Raw genomic sequence first — 22,965 nt, 5'->3', positions numbered from 1 at the left:
AACCTAGAGGGCAGGACCCCTTTATGAGTGGTTTGGTCCCATTCGTTTAAATATCATCCAAGAATGACAGCTGGCTAGGGGGCACCACAGATTCTTTTTTAGAAACCATAAATCATAGTTTCCTTGTCATGAACACCAGGACATGGGAAAGATAATGAATATCTAGATCTTTACCTTAAGATATGGTTGAGATACGATCACAGATTGTATCAAACCCCTAGAGACTGAAAGCCTGGAAGCCTGACTGGGACTGGGTGTTTAGACATAACCTAGGATGAACCATTTTGCTTAGTATAATTATGTCCAACATATTTTCATGACATTAACGATTATAAATGAGAGGTCTCTAATAAATGACATATGCTGGGAAAGTATACAGAAGGTTCTCAGCTTGTGTATTTTGTTTGTTTGTTTGTTTTATAATAGATAATATAGTAAGTGGCCTTTTCTTTGTAAATGGGAACTGGGACAAGAAGTTATGCATTGTCTTCATCTATCTTACACTGCAGTACTGATGGACACATCTTTTTCTCAAACATGGTAATGGAAAAGAATTCATGAGTCTATGTTAAATGAAATTTGAAGATTAAGCTCTGAATCTAACTGCAGATAAGCAGAAGCCTTGTGATAAGGCTTAGTGACTAACAGAGACTGTCTACCTGTGTCATTGTTGATGGAGTTTCCTCCTGGACCTTATTTACTATAAAGTTGATCATAGAATGTCAATTTACTTATTGAAAACAGAGCATATTGTACTTCACAGAAAGCCACAAGTAAATGTGTCTGATTTAGACAGTGGTTAGACTGCACTAAATGAACAATAATCCTCAATTAAAATTACCCATAGTTTACCTGTGAGAAATAGAAACACAAGATTAAGAAAGTTATCTACAGCAGCATGAATATGTATGGCATTTATGACATTTTTTTTATGGGAAACAATGCTTTCCAGATATGGGAAAAGTAATAATGATTATTTTTTTTTTAAATGACTATGTCTGTACTTGTTCTTTTAGAAGTAAGACATCACACTTCCATAGCAGTTACTTTGAAGGGGTTGCAAAAAAGTAATTAATGAATTTTAAGCACCTCACCCTTTGGGCCCAATTAAATTTTAGTGCTAGTTAATTAGCAGTTAAACTTATTTTGGTTCATTCATCTAGAAAGTGCCTTAAAGAAAAGAAAACTAGATCTCAAGATAACAATTACTTCTAGCTTACAAAAATAACTAAAAATAATAAATAATAATAATAATAGTAAGTAGAAAGAGAAAATAAGGAGTAGATAAAGTCTCATTACTACAATTATCTTAAAGCACATTTTTAAAGGAGGGTGAAAAATAATTGCTCGTTGTGCTAAAGCTACGTTAATCTAATGAACCATGCAGATTCCTGTAGTTTCTCAGTGGTAAAAGGATTTAGTATTAATCTGCTTCATTAAAAATTAATGAGGGGTAAATCAGCTGCTACTTAGTGTAATAGAAAATCATGCTAAATACTGTTTGTAAACTGCACTCACTATGGCTTCTGTGATGAAGTGCCAAAAATAGCACAAGCAAGTTGCCAAATGTTGATAAATGAGTCCTTAACTTTCATTTAGAAGACAGAAAAATTTCAGCTTGGTACCTTCAGCTACTCTGCACAGATTTAGTTTTAGTAACAGGATGCGAGTGGTGTTTCCTTGACAGTGGAGCCATGACCTTTAGCCCAGGGAGTTCTCTGACCCTAAATCAGGTTGCAGTAAAGTTGAGATGTTGTGCTGCCTGATTACAGCTACCTCAGCACTCTTTGTATCTTTCTTGATATTTCCAGGTCAATGAGGATGGTTGATCTTCCAAGTCAAGGCAGTAAGATGATAATCAGCACTTTAAATCTAACCTTGCACTATCCTTGCATCATGACTTACCATACCTGTCCAACATACACAGGCATCCTTGAGGTCTGTTCCTCAGTTACAAAAAGCGGCTCCCATATCCAGGCACGCTTTACTCTTCGAACTGTTGTGAAAAACTGATCTGTGTTTTGGGCACTGTGGTTCTGTGTGGTTGGAGAGCAAAGCCAAAGCTGAACCACTGTCAGCATGAGACATAGCAAAGTGGAACAATTCATGCTGAAGCCTCTCTTCAATCAATTTTCATCTGTCAAAGAGGAGAAGAAAAAAAAATAAATACCTTAGACAAAGTTTCACAAAGGCATCACTTTTGTCTTCTTTTGTCTTCTTACTTTTACTTATATATTCTGTGCAAATGTAAGAGCTGATTTGCAATGTTAAAACCTCTTCCTAAAAGGAAAGAGTTGAAACAAAGTCTGTTTCTGATTAAAATTGAGATACTTTTAGAGACTCTGGCATGAAAGTCAAATGTTTAACTTGCCTTTATGAATATCCTACACGGGGACTTTTTATGCAAAAAAAGGAAAATCATCCTCCAATTAATTCATCTTCAAATTAAGCTGGGTAATTGCATTGTGTAGCCTAGGAATAATTTGATTGGGATAATTGTATGTTTCTACTTAGACAGGGCTCATTTTGAGCAGCAGTTACAGAACTGCCTGAAGGGTGCACGACTACCCTCAGTGGCCATGATGACTGACAACTGAAACAGAGCGGTGCCAGAGCTGTTTTTTTTTTTTTTTTTTAACCTCTTCTTTCCTCTTTCCGAAGTCAGCAAAACACCGACAAAAATGCCAAAGGAACTAGGGTACCATGTAGAAAAGCATGTCTTTGCACAAACTATATGCTATTATGTTCTTTCCTGTGATTTTTGGCACAATAAATAAAACTGAATTTTAAATAAAGTGCAATTGTCAGTTGATAATCACCATCTTCTAAGAGGCAAAGAGGAGAATTCTGAAAACCCTTGCCACACATTTACTTCTGAAAACCTTACTTGGCAGTGGATCTAGAAATTTTCTTCAAGTCTTTAGCCAGGAAGAATAGCATTTTCTATGCAAGAACAAAGTTTGGTTTATGAATTTATCTCATGGCAGTCAGTTTGTACAACACACTGGAAATATACACATACATTTATATATATATATATGGCTGCTTTTAATTTAGGCCTGAAAAATCCATAAACCGTTTATCTATTCAGGATAAAATACAAATTTATATGTCCTTTAAAATCACGGTTTAATAATAGAGCTATCAACACCTGTCTTTTGCAAAGGAAAATATTGTAATTGCTTAAAATAACAGAGATATCATGTAGACATTTATTCCTTTCCTTCCAGATTTGATATGATGTTAAACTTAATTCTGTTAAAATGTAATCTGTGTCTATATGATTACTGAGAAAAAGATAAAGGAGTTTTAACAGTAAGACATATAGAATTGTAGAAGTTAGAATGTTGGTTCCAGTTCTGTATACATTTTGTTATTCAACTTCAAATGCTATAACAGTGCAAGATGAGATTTGAATGGAGGGGGTGTGACTTGTGTACTCTCTTGTTTCAGTTTGCTGTGGAAAATTACTAATTATCCTAAGTCTGTAAGATGTCCTGATGGACACCGAGTTGAAAACGAGTCATCAATGTGCCCTGGCCACTAAGAAGGCTAATGATTTTCTAGGCTACATTAGGCAAAGTATCTCAGCAGGTCAAGAGAGGCGATCTTTCCCCTCTACTCAGCATCTCTGACATATTGTAGAAAAATAAATATTTTCAAATTTTGAGATGTTGCACACTATTTGTTATGTGTATAGTGTGACTTTTAATTGAAAATACAGATGCTGAGCAAATTATTAAAAAACAAACAAAAAACCATAAAGCTATGTAAGGAAATTCAGAGTTGTATGTCTTTCTGTTTTTCCCTTCTCTGCTACATCAAACATATTCAATTTGCCATTACTTTCAAGACATTTCAGAGCACATTTACTTGAGCATCTTCCTACTCATCTGGCATTTAGACACTGTCTCCAGCTTTTGGCCAGCATAAGTTGCCATTCTTTATAAACCCAATAGCTGCAAACAATTGCCTTCTTTCTATTCTCCAAAGTTCAACTCACTCTCAGAAGTAACTCTTACAAAATAACCAGAAACTAATTTCTGATTTCTTATCTTTCTTTAAAACAACAGCAATAACAACAACAAACAGTATTACCTACTTAAAGGAAAAAAAGAGTTCACAGTTTTTAAGGCAGTTCTGTGCTGAGACTGCTGCCTATCACAGTGACTAGTGTTGTCTGGTACTCATCTGTCTTCCCCTCTCAGTTGTTTCTTGTATTCCCCTAATTGTAAGGTTATTGTAAATGAAATGACCTTGTAGTCTGTGTTATAGCTATAATATGTAGCAGAATGGAGGATTAGTAAAAGAACAGAGCTTTTAGGTAATATAATAATATGAAAAAAATAGACAAATTCTTAATAGAATAATCCCTCATTAAAAAGAAGACAAATGTATTTTCATAGATGAACAAATGAGCTCTCACTAATAATTTCCCAAGGGAGTACGAGAAATCGGGACCATATTTCTGCTCCTGTCCTATTCTTCAGGAAGTAGTACATCTTCACTCTCTCTCACTTGTGTTGGATTAGACTGGTTTAATAAAGACTGATATTGAGAACAGAGCAATGACAATATCAATTGTGGTTGTGATAAGTAGGCTACAGTTCTATATCCAGTGAAACCCATGATTTTCCTCTACACTAGGGACAGATTTACCTCTTGGTACAAAGTGGTGGAGTACTTTGGTTTGTTCTAGTATTGTCCCCAGATGAAATCCTGACACCATTTGAAACTCGATATTAGCTTTAGATGTCCCGGTAGTCTGACTTGGTTTTGTATTCCCAAAGTCATAATAACAGTAATTTATTATGAATTATGACCAGGTCATTGCATTACAAAATAATACCTTTTACTGCCTAACATTTCAAGAACAATAATAGGAAGAGGAAAAGGTTCTAAATATCCACCCTCTGGGATATCATGAAGTAATTTGTGTGCTGATGGAAAAAATAAGAGTGAAATAACAGCCTTCTAAAATATTAATATATATAGAATGAGAGATAATGAGGATAATTACTGTTAGCTGAAGAATAAGGACAAAACAGCTTAATTTTTTAACAAACCATTATCAATAATAATAACAACAATAATAACAACAACTTTCTATAAGAAAAGTCTTACAATTAGGGAATAAAAACATACCAAAACATAGTAACAAGGTAGATGTTAACTAGATATTATTAGAATCATCTAATACATGTATGTGTACTTGATCCTGTTTTACTGCGGGAATTTGAAACAGTGACTCCTGAGGAAAACAGTTCTTTCTGTCCTTAAAGTTTTGTGCAGAAACAATAACGAAAGAATGAAACTAAATAAAATCTTGAAAATGAATGGTCATTTCAAAGGTAACTCCTTTTCTGAATTTTTGTGTTGTCTTTGCTTGTTTTTATAATATCAAATAAACAACAACAGAAAAATAGAACAATTCACGTGAGATAATCAAATTAATTATTAGCCAGTTTCTGAAACACGATTCTTGTCTCAAGCAAAGGCCTCACATGATGTGAGTTTTCTTTCGTGCATCAGTGTTGTTTTGACAGTAACTCTTTTTCATTGGACTCTTTAGGCTCCACCCAATGTGGTAGACACTTAAGCTATAATACTCGTATAACCCTCAAGCAATTAGCAGCCCCCCCCCCCCAACACACATACATACACACACTACTTTATTTAATGTATATGTTTTCTTTTTTTTTGTCTTGATACTTAAACTTAGCAAATGTTTTGTTTTGAAACTTAAACATAATTTATTTATTTATTTGCTTATTTTTGTAATATCAGTAGAGCAATTGATACAATCTTTCATTGTGTGCAAAATGGTAGACAATCTTATACTTGCTGCTTCTTACACTTTGTGAATTTCACGTAGAAAACAATATTTTATACAGATTTGTTATGGTAGAAACTCTTTACCATTTTCACTGTTTTTTTATCCATGATTTAATTATTTCCAATCGCTGTCAAGATATATTGTATGTAAGTTTTCCATTCTTCACATGTTTTAAGAATTTTATGTGATGAGACCAGAAAAAGGCATATTAAACTTTTAAGAATAAATATGGTATATTTAGCTCCAGCTATGTAGGATTCTTGATTGCAGATTAGCACAGGGTAAGTCACTACTATAACAGTAACATTTTGCTGAGTTGGTAAAAAACAATAGTGGGACGTAAACAAATAAAAAAAAATGTTGTTATTTAAACTTTGTATTTTACTGAATATCGCTGTTTTCATATGCCACCTATACATCGTGCATTTTTTATTTATTTATGTGAGTGGATACCAGTCCTGCTCAGGTCACCTTTTCAATAATACCTCTGAGCTTATGTTTTTTTGTTGTTGTTGTTGTTTTGTTTTTGCATGATTTTTTCTTTCTTTTTTCTTTTTTTTTTTTTAAATTAGTTTAGCGCTTAATATTGTTTTAGCTTTATTTGTACTGAATCTAAATATTTTAGTTGAGTCTTTTTTGACTTTATGTCTTTCACACATTGTGTTTTTGATAATTTGGACTGCTACATCTAACAAGTATGCCAAATTTAATTATACTCTGGCGAGAAGAGCTAACATCTAAAATGTAATATCTTCAGTCAATTAATTAGAGCTATATCAACAACAGCCTTGCTAGTCTGTGCATGACTAGTTATTTTAAAAGCTATTACTTAACCTTGAGAAGTGTCTCCTTTAACGCACATCTTGATGTGACATTTGACCAAATCATATTGACTGGTATTGCATATTAACACATTAACAGCTACGTGTGTCTTCACTAGTCACCCAGCACTTCACTTACTTGGAGAGCAATTACTTATATGTTATGAATGTGACATAAATTTCATTTTATTCTAATTGGGACATTATTTTCTTCATTTTGTAAATATGAAATGATACCATTAGGGAAGGACTTCAAACTATTACATAGAATTGCCAGAGTAATTATCTGTCAGTTATACATGAACAAAATAGCTTTAGAGAAATTAATTTGTTAGTTTATTAGTGCCTTTAAGTCTGTGGATTTTAATCAATGTAGAGCTGACTGACTAGAAATACAGTCATTGCTATTGCTTTATAATGGTGTGCTGATTATCTTTTTAGGCAGTATATTAACACCCCATCACTTTACTAGAGTATCTGTGGCAATACAGAAAAAACCCTATTGACATTTCAGATGACAAAAAACTGAGCTTTCAATGCCCAACAAGCAGTTGGCAGAAGTCTGTACGTACTAGAGAAATGAAACATCTTTTAAAATTTCAAATTGTGATATTTATTTTTCAAATCCTATCACTAGTATCAAAAGTATGTAGGAATGTAGGGAAAGGTAGGACATTTGTTTTAAATGAGGGGAAAGGTCAAAGCTGAATGATGAGATTTCCTACTATGGCTGAAGAAAACAAATGGGAGATTCATTCCCTGTTCAGCTAAAGTTAATATAGACAGTACGGAGAGACATATTACCTGCTTTACAACCTTAAACCACGGTATATCTTGTTTGTTCTCATTCCTTCAGTGGAACTATTTTAATCACCAAAAGACATGAGTAGACCAACAGGGAGCCAGAATTAAAGCCAGTGACTATTGGTGTTCATATTCTTTATGAATTTTGTCTTATATAGCTAGCTGCAAAATACTTATTTGCTAGTGGCTATGAATATAGAAGAGGAGATAGCCAGTCTTTTCAGGCCTGGTCCACCAGTGTTTTTAGAGCTGAGCAATTGGTTATTGATCTGCAGTTTCCCAGACATACATGCAGCTGAAACCAGCTCATTATTTCTGGGTCTATATTTGTCTTCCCTTAGGTGACTGCTACCTCTGCTGTGGACAAAGATTCTCATAATTTGAAAAACATGAAATCATTATTTCACTCTCTTCTGTCAATCATATGATGCAGAGCTGAAAGTGAAGCTTCAGACACTTCAGTCATGCCCGTAGGAGAAGGAAGCCTAAGTCTTCCAACTGCAATTCCTTGGAGCCCCTTTAGAAACAGCCTGCTAAAGGCAACACATCCCATCCAAAAAGTCTCTGGGGCAAAGAAAGCATCACCTACACTATTTCTATCAACAGAGCATAGCTCTGTGGGGACAGATAAACTTCTTGTAGGCAGGACTTGGACAGATAGCTTTCATTCTGTGGCAGTGACCTTTGGAAGTGCTGGTTAAGATATGGGTGGAGCCCATATAAATTCTTACGTTACTGGCTTTCAGCTGGAACTAGAAGAATATTAAAATTAAATCAGGGACATCAAAAAGAAATAAACAAAACTTAAAGGAGACTTTTGGAATCTACTCAAATTCCCCAAAGGTGTAATGGATAATATTGCACTGACACACACACACACACACAGGAGCTCCAGCAGATTCTCCAAAACTGGTTTATCCTTAAAAATTTTTCCCAAGTCGGTGTGGCATCTCCTCTTCTAGTGGAAGACTCCACATGTTATTAACTGAAGAATAGAAGTTGTTGTACAGTTTCATAGACAAGAGATACAGATACTCCTACTTTATTTTTCTTTTCTTCTCCGTGAGAAAATGAAGTAGGCATATCTACATGTTTTTATCCAAACACTGGTAAATTAAGGATTATATTATGTTCTTTTTCACAAACTATTCTGCCATACTTCAGTCCAGACGTTTCTGAGCTAAAGAAAAGTTGAAATGTTCTATCTGAGAACTTGACATTAGAAGTAAATATGTTCATTTTCTGCAGTCCTTCAACAGCTTTAGCAATTATATTTAGACAAAAAATAATAGTAATAATAAAATAAATAAAAAATTCAATTTAGTAAACAGATGCTGAGATGCTAAGAGATTGTTAGATCTGTGGTGGTATACTGCTCTATACACATTAAAATAAAGATATATATATTTAATTTTAGCTTTCTTTAACTATGACAATTATTTATTTTTAAGACAAAAAAACCTGGGGCGCAAGACAAAAGACCTGGGGTGCAACAACCCCAAGCAGAGCTACAGGCTGGGAGATGAGTGGCTGGAAAGCTGCCTGGCCGAGAGGGACCTGGGAGTATTGGTTGATAGTCGGCTGAATATGAGCCAGCAGTGTGCCCAGGTGGCCAAGAAGGCCAACAGCATCCTGGCCTGCATAAGAAGCAGTGTGGCCAGCAGGTCTAGGGAAGTGATTGTGCCCCTGTACTCGGCTCTGGTGAGGCCGCACCTCGAGTACTGTGTTCAGTTTTGGGCCCCTCGCTACAGGAAGGACATGGACGTGCTCGAGCGAGTCCAGAGAAGGGCGACCAAGCTTGTGAGGGGTCTGGAGAACAAGTCTTACGAGGAGCGGCTGAGGGAGCTGGGCTTGTTCAGCCTGGAGAAGAGGAGGCTCAGGGGCGACCTCATCGCTCTCTACAGTTACCTGAAAGGAGGCTGTAGCGAGGTGGGGGTTGGTCTATTCTCCCACGTGCCTGGTGACAGGACGAGGGGGAATGGGCGAAAGTTGCGACAGGGGAGTTTTAGGTTGGATGTTAGGAAGTACTTCTTTACCGAAAGGGTTATTAAGCATTGGAATGGGCTGCCCAGGGAGGTGGTGGAGTCACCATCCCTGGAGGTCTTTAAAAGACGTTTAGATGTAGAGCTTAGCGATATGGTTTAGTGGAGTACTTAGTGTTAGGTCGGAGGTTGGACTCGATGATCTTGAGGTCTCTTCCAACCTAGAAATCTGTGATACTGTGATACTGTGATACAATTTGAAATATTGAAACTTATGACTAAAACCATGTCTTTTTTCATAAATATTTTGCTAATTAAAAAGACCAACACACATACACAGTAAAAACAAAAATTACTTGCCTTCTGGAATTTGCTTTTTATTGTAAAGAAGTAGCAAATCCAATTACAACATGTTTGATTCACTGGGCAAATCCTACTGGAACATTTTCAGCTCCACAGGATACCACTCAGTACTGAAGAACCACTTGTCAGCATAATGATGTAAAGGACCACATTCTGTGATTCACACTTGAATCTGTTTGCCAGATGATCTTCAGGAAAACACTTCATGAAATGCTCCAAAACTCTTTTCAGGATTCATGTTCCTTTTTGCTTTCATTCATAATTTCTTACAGACATTAATAATTAAATGAATTCACCTTTCCCATGGTTTCTGAGGAGATTTAACTCCCCTAAACATGAAACACCCAAGGATAAAAATAATTTTAAACATTTCAGTTAAGCTGATGCTTTTTGACGTGTCCTGATGTATTGCTAAACTTGTGGTTTTGGCTTCTGAGTCAATTCTCCACATAAAATGAGCTAAATCAGAAGCACCCTTAAATGAAATCGTCCAGGTTATGCCAATAGGAAAGTAGAATTAAATCAGATTCAAACTCTTATATTTAAGGAGACATTCCTGGATACATTTTAAATGAAATAAATAATCCTAAAAACTTAAAAAATCCTAAATCCCTACAAAGAGTTAAATAATGCATGCTTTCACATAAAAAAAAAGGAAAAAAAATAATATATTTTATTTTCAATATCTAACTTTGTGTTCTGATTATTAATAAAACACTGACAATGAGGTAAATAAAGAAGTGAAGGATTACTTTTAACAAGACTTTCCATTATAAGCTAGAATATTTCCTCTAATACTTAACATAAAAATAGAACTAAAACAAAACAAACAAAACAAAACAAAAAACCCCGGTCAGCACACAGTGTTCCCACCCTATGCACCACCACAATGGATGTCATTTGGAAAAATGATGAAAGAATTCTGAAAGAATGCACCATCCCTCAGAAAACTTGCAGTAATATGAGACAAGAAAAACAGAATTTGCCTGCTTTCAGATAGAGGAAACAAACTGAAGAATATGTATAGTTTTCAGAATCATGATAAGTTGAGATGGATGGAAAAGACTTAATTGACAAACTTCTAAAAGGATAATATTGTTTCTTAGATTTTATTCTCTTAGTCTAAATTTCAGTTGATGAATCTTCCATTACCTCCTGCAATGACAGTAGTAATGACAATTTCGGTTCTATTTAGCTCCTAGTGAGCAGAGGCTTGTCTCCATATTTAGGTCTCCCTGCTTTATTCATTTTTTTTCTTTAAATATATAGATTCACTGTTCTGCTCATCAACCAGGAACACATTTCATCCTCTTTCTTCACACAAATTATCAGTTATGTTAAAGGCTAGTATCCTTTTCTTATCTGTTTCTTATGCCATAGTTATATTAATTCAATGTGGTTCTTATTTGATTTCATTCAACTTTGTAAGCACTTTTCAGGCAATGAGATATTGAGAGGGGGACAGGAACCAACCATTAGGTCTTCTAGGCCAGCAAAAATGTTGTTGCATGGTAAGTTTCATATCAAAGATCTTCAACCAGGTTTTATTTTCTTTGCTGTTCAGTTTCAAGTTTTGGAATAAAATATTCCAGGTATAACCCAATATACCCCATCAGATTTGTAAATCGTGCAGAGATTAAACAGTTTTTTAATGGAATCACATTTTATGAAATTCAAAATCACAAATACACAATTCCTAATAATACAATGCCTTTTCTAGCTATTGATATTTCACACTCTAAAAAGTCTTTAAAGGATACTGTGTGGATATGAGTTACTTTAAATTCCTATGATATTCCTGTATCCTAACAGAACATCAGAGAATAATTTCAGTCTAGAATAAATAAATAAATAAATAAATAAATAAATAAATAATTTTTAGTTCCAGTCTTTTCAGTTGCGTAGTATCCTCGACCTAGTCCTTGACATGAATAGCCAAGATGTCTCTTCTTCATGTGATATCTCAAAGATTTAATTTTGTTGATTACTTTTGTGAAAGGAGTGTATACTTTTCCAGAAAATAAAGCCCCAGTTTGTCCAATCCTCTTGCTAGCTACTTAGTACATGTAATATAGCTTTTCCTGTCAAATGGGGGGGGCGAAATTACCATTTATACTTCCATGATCATTCAACATAGTTCAGTCCTTACTTGGAATCAAATTAAAGTACCTTGAGTCTTTCTTATTAATTACAAATTCCTTTTTACTTTCTGTGCATTTCTATTTAGCACATAATGATCTGTGTGGACTTTTTGTGATGCCCTACATGAGGTTAACATGCTGAGGCCGAGTTGTAAGAAGCAGTTAAATATCCATCAGTGTTCCCTGTGCTGATTAGAATGATTTCTGCTTCATGGAGACAGTCTGGAGGAGGTTTTTTTTGTGTATGTGGGGTTTTTTTGGCATTTTTTGTTTGTTTGTTTTGTGAAAACGACACATAAGACTTCTTTCAAGGTTCATCCCCTCATGGTGGCTCATGGCAATTGGTAGCAAAGAAGCACTGAAAGTCCATTGAACTGAACAAATATTTTTCAAGACATCTCTTGGCCTTAGACCTGGAGACCAGCACGCCTTCTTTCTAGATATTTCCTGTCCTCATTTAGCTTTTCTCAGGCTTGAGAGCATTCTCTCATTTCTACGCAGCTGAGTAAATAACTTCAATGCATACAAACACATGCATATGCATGAGCCCTGAAAGATGCCATAATTCACTATATCAGATAATTTAAAATTGCCCCAAATTAAGTTCTTACTAAAATATGTTTGTATGGATACCTCCCTCCTTTAAAACTGGTTTCATCCACATAATTTCCTGTATTTCAGGATTCTGTCAGAGTTGCTAACTGTTTAATTCATTACAAGCCAGCTGAAGCTGGGAAGTCCATAACATTGCCATAGTAACTGAGTGGACAAAGACTTAATTCATTAGTTTATATAAGCCAGAACTCATATCCTGCAGACAGTAATGGTTATAAATTATGTATGTCTATAAAGTCCACTGTTAATGGATTATATATATATTTAATAAATAGGTGTCAGTTCCTTAATAGTGAAAAATGGGCTTTGACTGCCCCATGCTCTCTCAAAAATAGTTTTATGTTAGATAGTTAGTCAATCAAAAAGTCGAGGGGAATGAAAAGGAACAATCCAATACAATACAGGAGAAAGTCTGAAGGGAGGAAGTGCCTGATAAGGTAGGAGAGTGACTGGGATGCTTTTGACATGTTTATAGCTTTAGCTCTTTAGTAAAGATGTTATTGTTTCTTTTCAAGGCTAAGCTTAATCTTTTCAGGTCACAGGACTTTTTCATGTATAGTGTTCAGTTTATTGAGCACCTTAATACAATATAAGTAGTTCTTATGAACTACTTCTAACCTCACTACACCTAAACCCACATGCTCGTCCTTCTTTAGATCACTCAGAGAATAGCCAATGGAACAAGGTTTGGTTTCTGACTATAAAGCTGAGGGAGGAAAAGAACAGAAGGAAAAATTGCATTTCAAGATAATGCCTTCTGATAAAAACCACCCCAAGTTACGTTTGCAAATTAAGGAGTTTACATGTGGTGTTAATGAACAATGGCCTCAAATTATGTAACCTTTATATATATATAGTTTATAAACTGTATTAAATACAGTTTATTTAAATAAATGATAAATAGCAGTATATGCACAGATCTTTATGAAAAAAATACAGAATCACAGAATTATCTAGGTTGGAAGAGACCTCCAAGATCACCCAGTCCAACCTCTGACCTAACACTAACAAGTCCTCCACTAAACCATATCACATCTAAATGTCTCTTAAAGACCTCCAGGGATGGTGACTCAACCACTTCCCTGGGCAGCCCATTCCAATGCCTAGCAAACCGTTTGGTAAAGAAGTTCTTCCTATTATCCAACCTAAACCTCGCTTGGCGCAACTTTAGCCTATTCCCCCTCATCCTATCACTGGGCATGTGGGAGAATAGACCAATCCCCACCTCACTAAAGATATATACAGATATATATAAATAGCTAGCTGCCTAATAGTAAAGTCCTGAAAATCCAAAGCAGCTACTGTTGTGGTATGCTCTCTAAAGCCCTCTTAAGACATCATGACTTCGGTGCTGAATCCTTTACTGACTTTTGTTTTTTAATAATTATTGTTTTTATTATATGTAATTATTATTAATTATTAATACGTTGTTTTATTACTAATAATTAGTATATTAATAATTTTATTATATTATTTTTATAATTATTATTTTTATTAATTAATTTGAAAATAAAAATGTTGGGGATTTTCTGCATATAGAACTAAACAGTGTAGCTTCTTAGTTTTTCAAAACTTGAAGAAGCTTTTTTGTTTTCTTTAAATTAATTTTCCTCTCTTGAGATAGGGATGGGAGGACATACAACTTTACATTTGATTTTTTGAATTGATTTTTAAATAATTATGAACTAATTTTTAATCAATATTTAACTGTTAACTTCATGAAGGGGGAAGACAGAGCAGACTGTGATGAATAAACCTGTTGCAATTTGCTATCAATGTAGCAGCAGCCTGCATGCCTGAGCTTGGTGGTGTGAATGGCAGCAGGGCTGGGTTGGCTCAGCATCCCCCACTTATCTCCTTTGTCCAGCTGCAGGAGGCAGCAAGCCATCAGAAGCTGTTGAGATTGTCACCAGTAGTTCTCCCTTGCATCAAGAAATCAATGTGTCTGACAGGCAAACACCTTACATTGTCTTTTATAGAGATGAACTTGCCACCACTTGACAGAGTTCCAACCTTTTACACCTATTAAGGAAGGAAACAGTAATGCTGTCCTCTTCTCTCTAGGGTTTTCTATATGCTACCTCTGACTGTGTCCTAAATGAATCAAGAAATCAATTTGCAGCCTCTCTGCCTCAGTTAAATCAAACTTATTCACAGTTTCTGCTGAGTAAAAAAACATCCGGTGCTTCCCCACAGGTATCTGCTGTCACTTTGACAAAGCATATCAGAGCCTTGACCAAAGCTATGATGTCCAAACTGTTTCATTTTACTTTTATATTTTTTAGCTTTACTTGTAACTGTTTTATTACTGCATGACATTGTTTTCATTAATAATATTTGTGTGAATTAATTCTACTCTTAAAATCAGTGCTTACTAAATATGACTGCTAAATAAGGTGGAAAAATTAATGCTATTACCAAAAGAACAAAACATAATATGGAATAAAGTCCATTTTTATTGAAAAATTGTGACTAGAGGATGAAAGATGGCAGTGTTTATTGTGGACATGGGTATTACAGGCTGTTTAATAACCTAAGTATTTACTTATTTTATTTCTATGCCTGTGAATAATTATTTTTTACAACACAGATAGTGTTTTTATTTTTAACAATACAAGGCCTGGGGCTCCCATGTTTTCTTAGGATGTGATTTATTAATTTAAGCACCTGAAAGATCTAGCTTAATATGCTCCCCCAGGAGTCAATGGAAAGAGAAAGGCAGTGGTGTTTTATTGCATTGTAAGAAAGACAACTAAGTACAAAGTCTAAATCAACTTATTTTTGTCTAGAATAGATCATGATAATTAACCTAAGATAATAAATTATCTATTAAATATCTACAATTAGGTCACATGAACTACATTCTTAACCTTACTGCCATCTTGACAGAAATTTACTTTTGGGCAAGTTCTTTCATTTCTGAATTTATATTAATATTAGTGAAGATCAATGTGCATCTTGTTAAATCTGTTAGTACTAATTTACATTTAGGAGTATAGAACTCAATTCCTCTATCAGATATACTTTGCATTTTAGGTAGAGATGGATGATTCTAGTAAAGGAAATTAGACTACAACAAAGATGTTTTATAGATTATATTGTTTAAAAGAATGTATGAAATTCTTATAAAACACTATTTATTTTCTTGAAACAAATTACCTTGTAATATAAAATAAGCACTGTTTAGAAAAAAATTGTCTATAGACTGGACAAGAGGAATGATATTACCCAAAGGAGGAGTGAACATTTCTTTATGTTTTCCATTATATTAAATATATATATATTATATAGGTTTCTTCAGGAAACCTATGTATTTTGAATCCTTACCTTATCACAGCTAATTATCAAAATATCAGAATGTAGAATGTTTTTTCTGATTTAGTAGTATGAGTTATGATGAATAAGATTATTATTAACATGTCAGACTACTAAGATATCATACCATATAAGAAGTACATCATAAATTCCAATAAATGTCATAGTGTAGAAATGAAATAAATATGTTACTTTTGGATATTAAAAAAAAATCAAAGCAAAGTTTAGTTTTCTGTATTTCCTCACTTTGTAATTCTTTGTGATTTTGCCACATATACATTAAAACTCTCACATTTTTCTCATTTTTTTGCTCAGACTTAAGCAGCATTCCTCCACTTCAAAATCTGCTATCGTTTTGGAAAAGCTATATTTAAAAATTATTAATAAAAATAATAATTAATTAAGACCACAGGAAAAAAATGTACAGAAAAGTAAAATTGTATGTTTATGACAACTTACCAGTTATTCACATCTTTGAATTATTTCTGTTTCCAATTTTTATGATATATCTGAAAATGTGATTATGAATTTCAGAGTTTTCCAAATGCTTCATGTATGCAACAAACCCCTTCTTATAGCTTATATTTCAGGGTAAATTCTTGCTTTTGAATTTCTCTTTTTTTTCTGAGACATTTGTTTCATTTTCAGGAAATGGTATCTATTATCTGTTATCTATTGGGTGTGGTTTTAAAGACTTGGTATAATAAGAATTATTTTGTTGCTGTTTTGTTTCATTAATGATGCATTGCCAAAATCAGGCAGTTATTCATCTGGGTTGTTTGGATGTAGAAAGACTATCTAGCTCTGCTCATGAAGAGAGAATAGCTCAAGATCTGACCTCAAACCTGAGGGGGCTCTTGCTCCCATTTCAGATAACTCGCAGTACCACCCTGTGTTAGCCTCTCCTAATAATGACATATATGTTAAGACATTTGCAACCTATCCATATGTGACAGCTGTGCTAGAATGTGAGCCCCAGTTGGACCCACCACACTGAAGTGAAACCCAGTTACTACAACAGTGATATATGTTGGCTGCAATCATCCAGAGAGGTACGGCTACAGGCTGGTGTCGTGTGGTGTGCTGAGGGGATTCAAATGGGCAAGCACAGTTGGATAATGTCTGTGAAACCAGTAACTGATGTTTGGGTTTGGGTCACTCAGGGAGAAAACTCAGGGGTACATGTAGGAGGGTCCCCAGAGATATACGGGGGGACCACAGGGGTATGTGTAGGGAGAACTACCTGGATACATGTGGGAAGACCCCGGGAGGGAACCAAAAAGACACCAGAGACCCCCATGGCCCCATCCTGGGCTGTGCACAACACAGTGGAGATATCTGTGCTGATCTACAATGATGGTGCTATCTCTCAGAGCATGGGACAAAGGAGTTGTGTGGCTCATAAAAATTACATATAGCTGTGATTAAAGTGTTTGGGTATCTGAGATCATTCAATCTCCACACTGAAGTTCAAATTGATCTTAAACCATGGCAGTCATTGAGTCTAGGTTCTATTTTCCTGTAATCATTAAATGGGAAGATATCTTTTCATAAGACTTAAAAAAAATAGCTGAGTTAAAGAGCTGAGTAGAATAATATTACATGTAAGGCACCAGAAAATGAGTCTAATTTTATAACATCTGCACAATCCTGAAAACACACACATGAAAAGCTGAGCAATCAGCACAGTTTATCTCCATGTGACATTTTCAAACGCTATTTATATTTCTCATGGGTCAGTCTTTTACGAAAATAGCTTTGTACGCTAGCTATCTAATGATCTGGCATTTGAAACCAATTCAATTTATATGTTAAATTTGATGTTAGGGGAAAACCAATACACTTACCACTTTTTCGTTATGTAAGTCTGGTTGTCATATTAATTTGTCTGGAAACATCTTTTTATTTTCCAGGGGTACATCAAGGGATATAAAGTAACATAAATCATTCTGGCTCATCTACCACTGGGAATTACTGCTAAGGGTAAATTTTGGCCCAGCCAGTATATATCACAGAGATACATAAAAAAGAGCACTAGCAATGCCCTTAATCTTCCCTGGCAGCTATCTGCATCTCGTGGAGAAGGACAGAGTGAGAGATCAGTCACTGGAAGATGAACGGGACAGTAACTGAACCTAGCACTGCCTTCCAATTTGCTGGCAAAGACAGGAGTTTTATTCAGCACCATGCTGGCACACATCCCTCTCTACCTTCACCCCCTCCCTCCAATTTTCTGCAGGAAGCTGGGTAGGGTGTTGTGAGCACAATCTGTAACTGCAGTATGCCTCTTTCAGCAACACTGCTACCAGCTGCCTTATACCAGGGCTGTAGCTCTGCCCCAAATGCCATGGACATTGAGCAGTGAGTAGGGCAGCTAATAGCTTGGGAAGATCCTCTCTGCTTAAAAAAAAAAAAAAAAAAAAAAAAAAGTGCTAAAACAGCTATATGTGATTAAAAATAATAATAATAACAATAATGGTAAAAGCTGGGTTTTATTGACACAAGTTGCTATCTCCATTGACCAAAGGAGAACTGCAGGCACTTCTGCACTTCTGTTGCTTATAATACTGCACAGAAAAGATACCAATTTTCACAAGCCTAAAAGACATCCTATTGGCTAAAGCTACCTAAGATTGTCAAGACAGCTGTAGAAAAAAAATTTGTCTTTCAACATTCAACAGGGAAATCTCTCATTTTCTAGTTACAAGGATTAAAACGTTAATTTCTTGTGATGCTTTTTTAAAGTAACTGTTGCCACTGAGATTGTTGTGCTAACAATTTAAGTGAGAAGGAAACCCAAATTAATTTTAAATAAACAGTTATGTGACTGTTTAAAAAACAATAAAGAGAAGAAGAAGAAGAAGAGCCCAAACTCCATTAAATGTAATTGTGATCATTTCCATTTCCTTTTTGCTACCCTTCTTCAACTAATTTAATTCTGATTTAATTTTGGAGTTACTCTGTTGTAATTCTATGTGTTAGAAAAACGCAATTTTACCACCAAGCCTTGAATAAAAATAATTTTTGCAATGATGGTCTCTTTTTATATTCTTCTTGTACAGATGAAAGAGAGAAGCAATGTACATACACCATTTGGAGAAAAAATACCATTTCATATCCTCCCAAATATCATGGATAACAGTCCGAAGATAACAGGACTGCTCCTTGGCTGCAATGTTAATGAGTAAGGATGCTAGGGAGCTTCTGTAGCAGATTGCATATTCATACTCCTCATGGCAACACATAACACATAGCACTTGTATGTGTGCTTGTATGTCTGTTTTCAATTCCATAAAATATGCAGAGAATATTTAGAGTATTGTGGATTATATAAAACCTTACATGTTTCTGCACTATGACTTTCTCTGCTCTGTTTATGAAGTTTTTTGGCAGTTTTCTTGACATTTTTAGAGTGCTCCCAGTCATTTAGAACACACAAATTAATGATTTAACAGAGATTCACGTCTTTTTCTTTTTTTGACTCCCATGTTTAATCATCATAGTTAAAACTCCTAAGTAGTGAGCTCTGTTCACTTGTGGTGACCACATCCAGTGAAACCTATCTGCTCTTTGTCCCTGATATACTTTGTTTCTGAGATCTAGAACTCATATAGCAATTTAAAATTCTTAAAAGACAACAAAGAATTAATACATCCTGTGTTTTTTTTATATATATTTTTTGTTTGTTTGTTTTTGTGACTACTTTTGAAAGGCATCATAATTCATATTGCTGTGTAAGCTGTTCTATCATGTTCTACAACTCCTATTCATCATTCTGAAAATGTTCCCTGTGAGGAAAAGAGTAAGTAACCACAGTTTCTTTTCCATTTGCCAAGCATTGTCTCTTTAAATCCCTTTTATATTTTTCAGTCTTTGTATTTTAGAGGAAGTCATCAACTTGGATATACTATGAGAACACTAACAATGAACAGCCATGTGTACTCTTTATACCGCATGAGAATGAGAGCAGGACATTTTAATACTTATTCATACAAGAATTTAATATGATATTGTTTAATATAGTTGTAAAATTCTTTTAAGCATAACATTGCCAAGCAAAATAAACCTTCAAGAACTTTAAATTGCTATCTTATTTACCTATATAATTTATAAGTGTCTTAAAGATCTGTAAAACACTGAAAAACTGTCTGTTTTGCAGAGATTTTATCTTGGCTAGATTTAAATCAGAATAAATACATCAAGTCAGTGATCAATCATATTGAATTCAGTTACTCTTTTGCTAATTACATTTTATAATTTACTATAATAGGATGCATTTGGGTTTCCAATCTCTCACAATTCCATGTAAAAGTAAAACAGGAAAATGTTAAGTGACAGCTCACACTTTCCCTGATGTTTAGTTATCAATTTTGCCACTCAGAAGCTGACAAAATGTCAATAATGAAAAAAAAAAAAGATAAATTTAAAATTACATCAGAATATATAAACTTCAGAGTCTTTGATTGAGATAGTCTTCGAAATCTTAATTCAGGCATTATTGTATTTTTTTAGTTGCAGTATTATGTTCGCAGACACAAAGACAGCCTTGTATGGAGAACTTAATATTTTTTTCTTCTCCTCCCCACCCCCCCAAAAAAAAAAAACACTTTTGTATTGTTGTGTATTTGAATGTCTCTAATTTCATCATGTCAAAAGGAATTTGACATAACAGCTAGATCAGTGGCCTGAGAGTGAGGGATTCTAATTTAATATCACCTTCCATTTACAAGGTCTTCACCATGTCTGTGTCCCTGTTGGTAAGCCTGGGAGTAATGTGCTAAATATTGTTAGCAGTTGTTGCTTGATAGCTTGCTAGCACCAGCAATTGCAATTCCTTTTATGCTGCAGGCAAAGCCACTGCAGAGAAGAGGCCTGGATCTGTGTATCCAAAGCATAATTATGTTCCCAGCTCTGTCCCATGTGGTCTTGTTGACACTGCTCCATCCTCATTAACTTCCTCTGTAATGGATATCTACCTTTTCTGCTTAGCAGGGCCCCAAATGAAAACTCCCATAATAGCCAGGGTCCTTCTGGCCTGGATAGCTGGCCACAGTACGTGCTCTTTGGCCTCTCCATTCATTTATCTTCAGAAACAAGTATTTTGCTGGGGTAAGTAGCTTGAAGGGATAGATAAGGAAAACATTTTATTATACCTTCTGCTTAGTTAGCATCACGTACATTCAGAAGGACTTAAGAATATAGTTGAAATAGATTGAAAATTAAGAGACGGTGGAACTCCTTTTTTCTGCCTGTGATAGAAATCAAGACCTTCTATGACTTGCAATATAAATATAACAAGAATAACATTTTATACCTACAACAGAACTAATACTTAAATTCAATATTACTTCTTGTATTGTTAGATCTGTTGGGAAAACTACTAGTTTGTAATTAAACTGATTCTAAGACTTAGCCAAATCTTTCTGATTAAAGCTGAACAAGAAATTTTCTAGAGTATTTAAAGTCAATGTGATGCAACAGCTACACAAGGAAAGCTTCATCCCAAAAAGTTATAAAGTATCAAAGCAACTAAAATGAAACGCAATGGTAAAAAGCAACAGGTAACCTAAATCGTGGGCATCATGAAAAATTTGCCTGTATAGCAAACTACATACTGCCATATCATTTCAATACCAATAGTAAAGTATTCTGAAACCTGGAGGTCTTGTATTGAGTCAATTTCTAAATATTCCACATTATAGCAGTACTGCATATAAAAATGTGCATTACGACATCTTAAATTAAGGTTACATTAATGTGTGGATTTCCATAGTGAAGCTGTAATTTTGTTCTTCAATTTTAATCTACTTTGCTCATAGTACTTTGTGGGCAAGTCCTTCTTTCTTCCTTCCTCCCATTTACTTAAAAATGAGTCTGAGAATAGGTTTTCATTATTTGCTAGCTCTTAGGCTGATGTGTTTTTTAGTCTCTAGAAAAGCATAAACACTGAACTCCAGATACAGCTCTGAATCCATTTTATGTAAGTGTTTGGTTCAGCACTTCTAACAGAAAAATGCTGAAGGTTGAAATGTTCATTATAACTCTTAAAACGGAATCCACAGATTAATTTTTACACCTAGTGCAAATCTATTCTACTATAAATTAGAAATAGTTTATCTAGAATGCTTTTACAACCACAAATGATTTTAAATTACAGTCTATTAAAAAATAATGATATAATCCAAAAGCCATTTAATTCCTACCAGTTTCATACCAAAATAATCTGTAAAATGAATGAATTTACAGATATTTAGCATTTTAATAACCAATCAACAGCTATTAAATATATCTGAGCTATATTTTAATGCACGTGTCTTGAATACAGACTAATCAAAGAGTTTAAACATGAAAAATAAATTATAGCTTTACTTCCTAACAGCAGGCTTACAGAAGAAACACTAAATACAAATATTTTGATAGTACATATACTGAATTACTCTTTGAAAATGAAATGATTTTTATTGACAAATTGTCATTTTTCATTTGAGACCCAATAAAAGTAGAGGCATCCTTTTTTGTGTGTGTGTGTGTGTGTGTGTGTGGTCTGAAAGACTTTATATGTCTTAGATCTGAGATTATAAAGAGTAGCAGGAACAGCAGATTCAATGTAAAGCTAAGGCCAAATAATATTTTTTTAAAAGAATATTATTGTTACATTAGAGTAGAGGAAAGCAAGACAGAAAGCACTTCTATGTATTACTGTAAGACAAGAAGTTTTCACTCCTCTTGATTTAGTTTCAGAAATGTTAAGCACATTTTAATGACAATCACTGGAAACAGTGTAGATGAAGCATTCACAAACAGTCTGTCAGAGGTGGGAATCTTGAAGAAACAGCTTGATAATCAGCATGAAAATTTTAATGTGCAAGTTACAAGACAAGCGTAACAATGTTTTCATCTGGTAAATCCAATTCATAAAGTTAAATTTCAGCAGCTAGTCAACAGACTCCGAGGAAACAACAAAAGTTCATTTCCCCTTCCAGAGGTTTTGGGTGGCTTCTGGTTTTGTCTTTGTCTTTCATGGATTTTGCACTCAAGACACCCAGATAAATGTTTTCAATTTGATTTTTGAAGACAGCAAAGAAAAA

The 22,965-nt window shown here is 34.6% G+C and overlaps 1 protein-coding gene across 17 annotated transcripts in view; it reads right to left on the bottom strand.

Moving 5' to 3' along the window:
• The window catches only part of CDH19 (cadherin 19), a 115,421-nt gene that overhangs the window by 40,918 nt on the left and 51,538 nt on the right, over nt 1-22,965 (bottom strand). For 14 of the 17 annotated variants that reach the window (XM_080578678.1, XM_080578684.1, XM_080578688.1 and 11 more), the window contains one exon: nt 1,911-2,137. In XM_080578678.1, coding sequence (XP_080434804.1) covers nt 1,911-2,108 — 198 coding nt within the window. In that variant the 5' untranslated portion in view covers nt 2,109-2,137. Of the gene's footprint in view, nt 1-1,905; nt 2,138-9,803; nt 14,038-20,853; nt 22,960-22,965 lie in introns of those variants that run through there. The other 3 variants (XM_080578674.1, XM_080578683.1, XM_080578680.1) reach the window with 3 other exon arrangements.

The sequence above is a fragment of the Anser brachyrhynchus genome (assembly GCF_964034855.1).
Source record: "Anser brachyrhynchus genome assembly, chromosome: 2".
NCBI classification, from domain to species: Eukaryota; Metazoa; Chordata; class Aves; order Anseriformes; family Anatidae; genus Anser; species Anser brachyrhynchus.
This window is presented reverse-complemented; position numbering and strand designations above follow the sequence as displayed.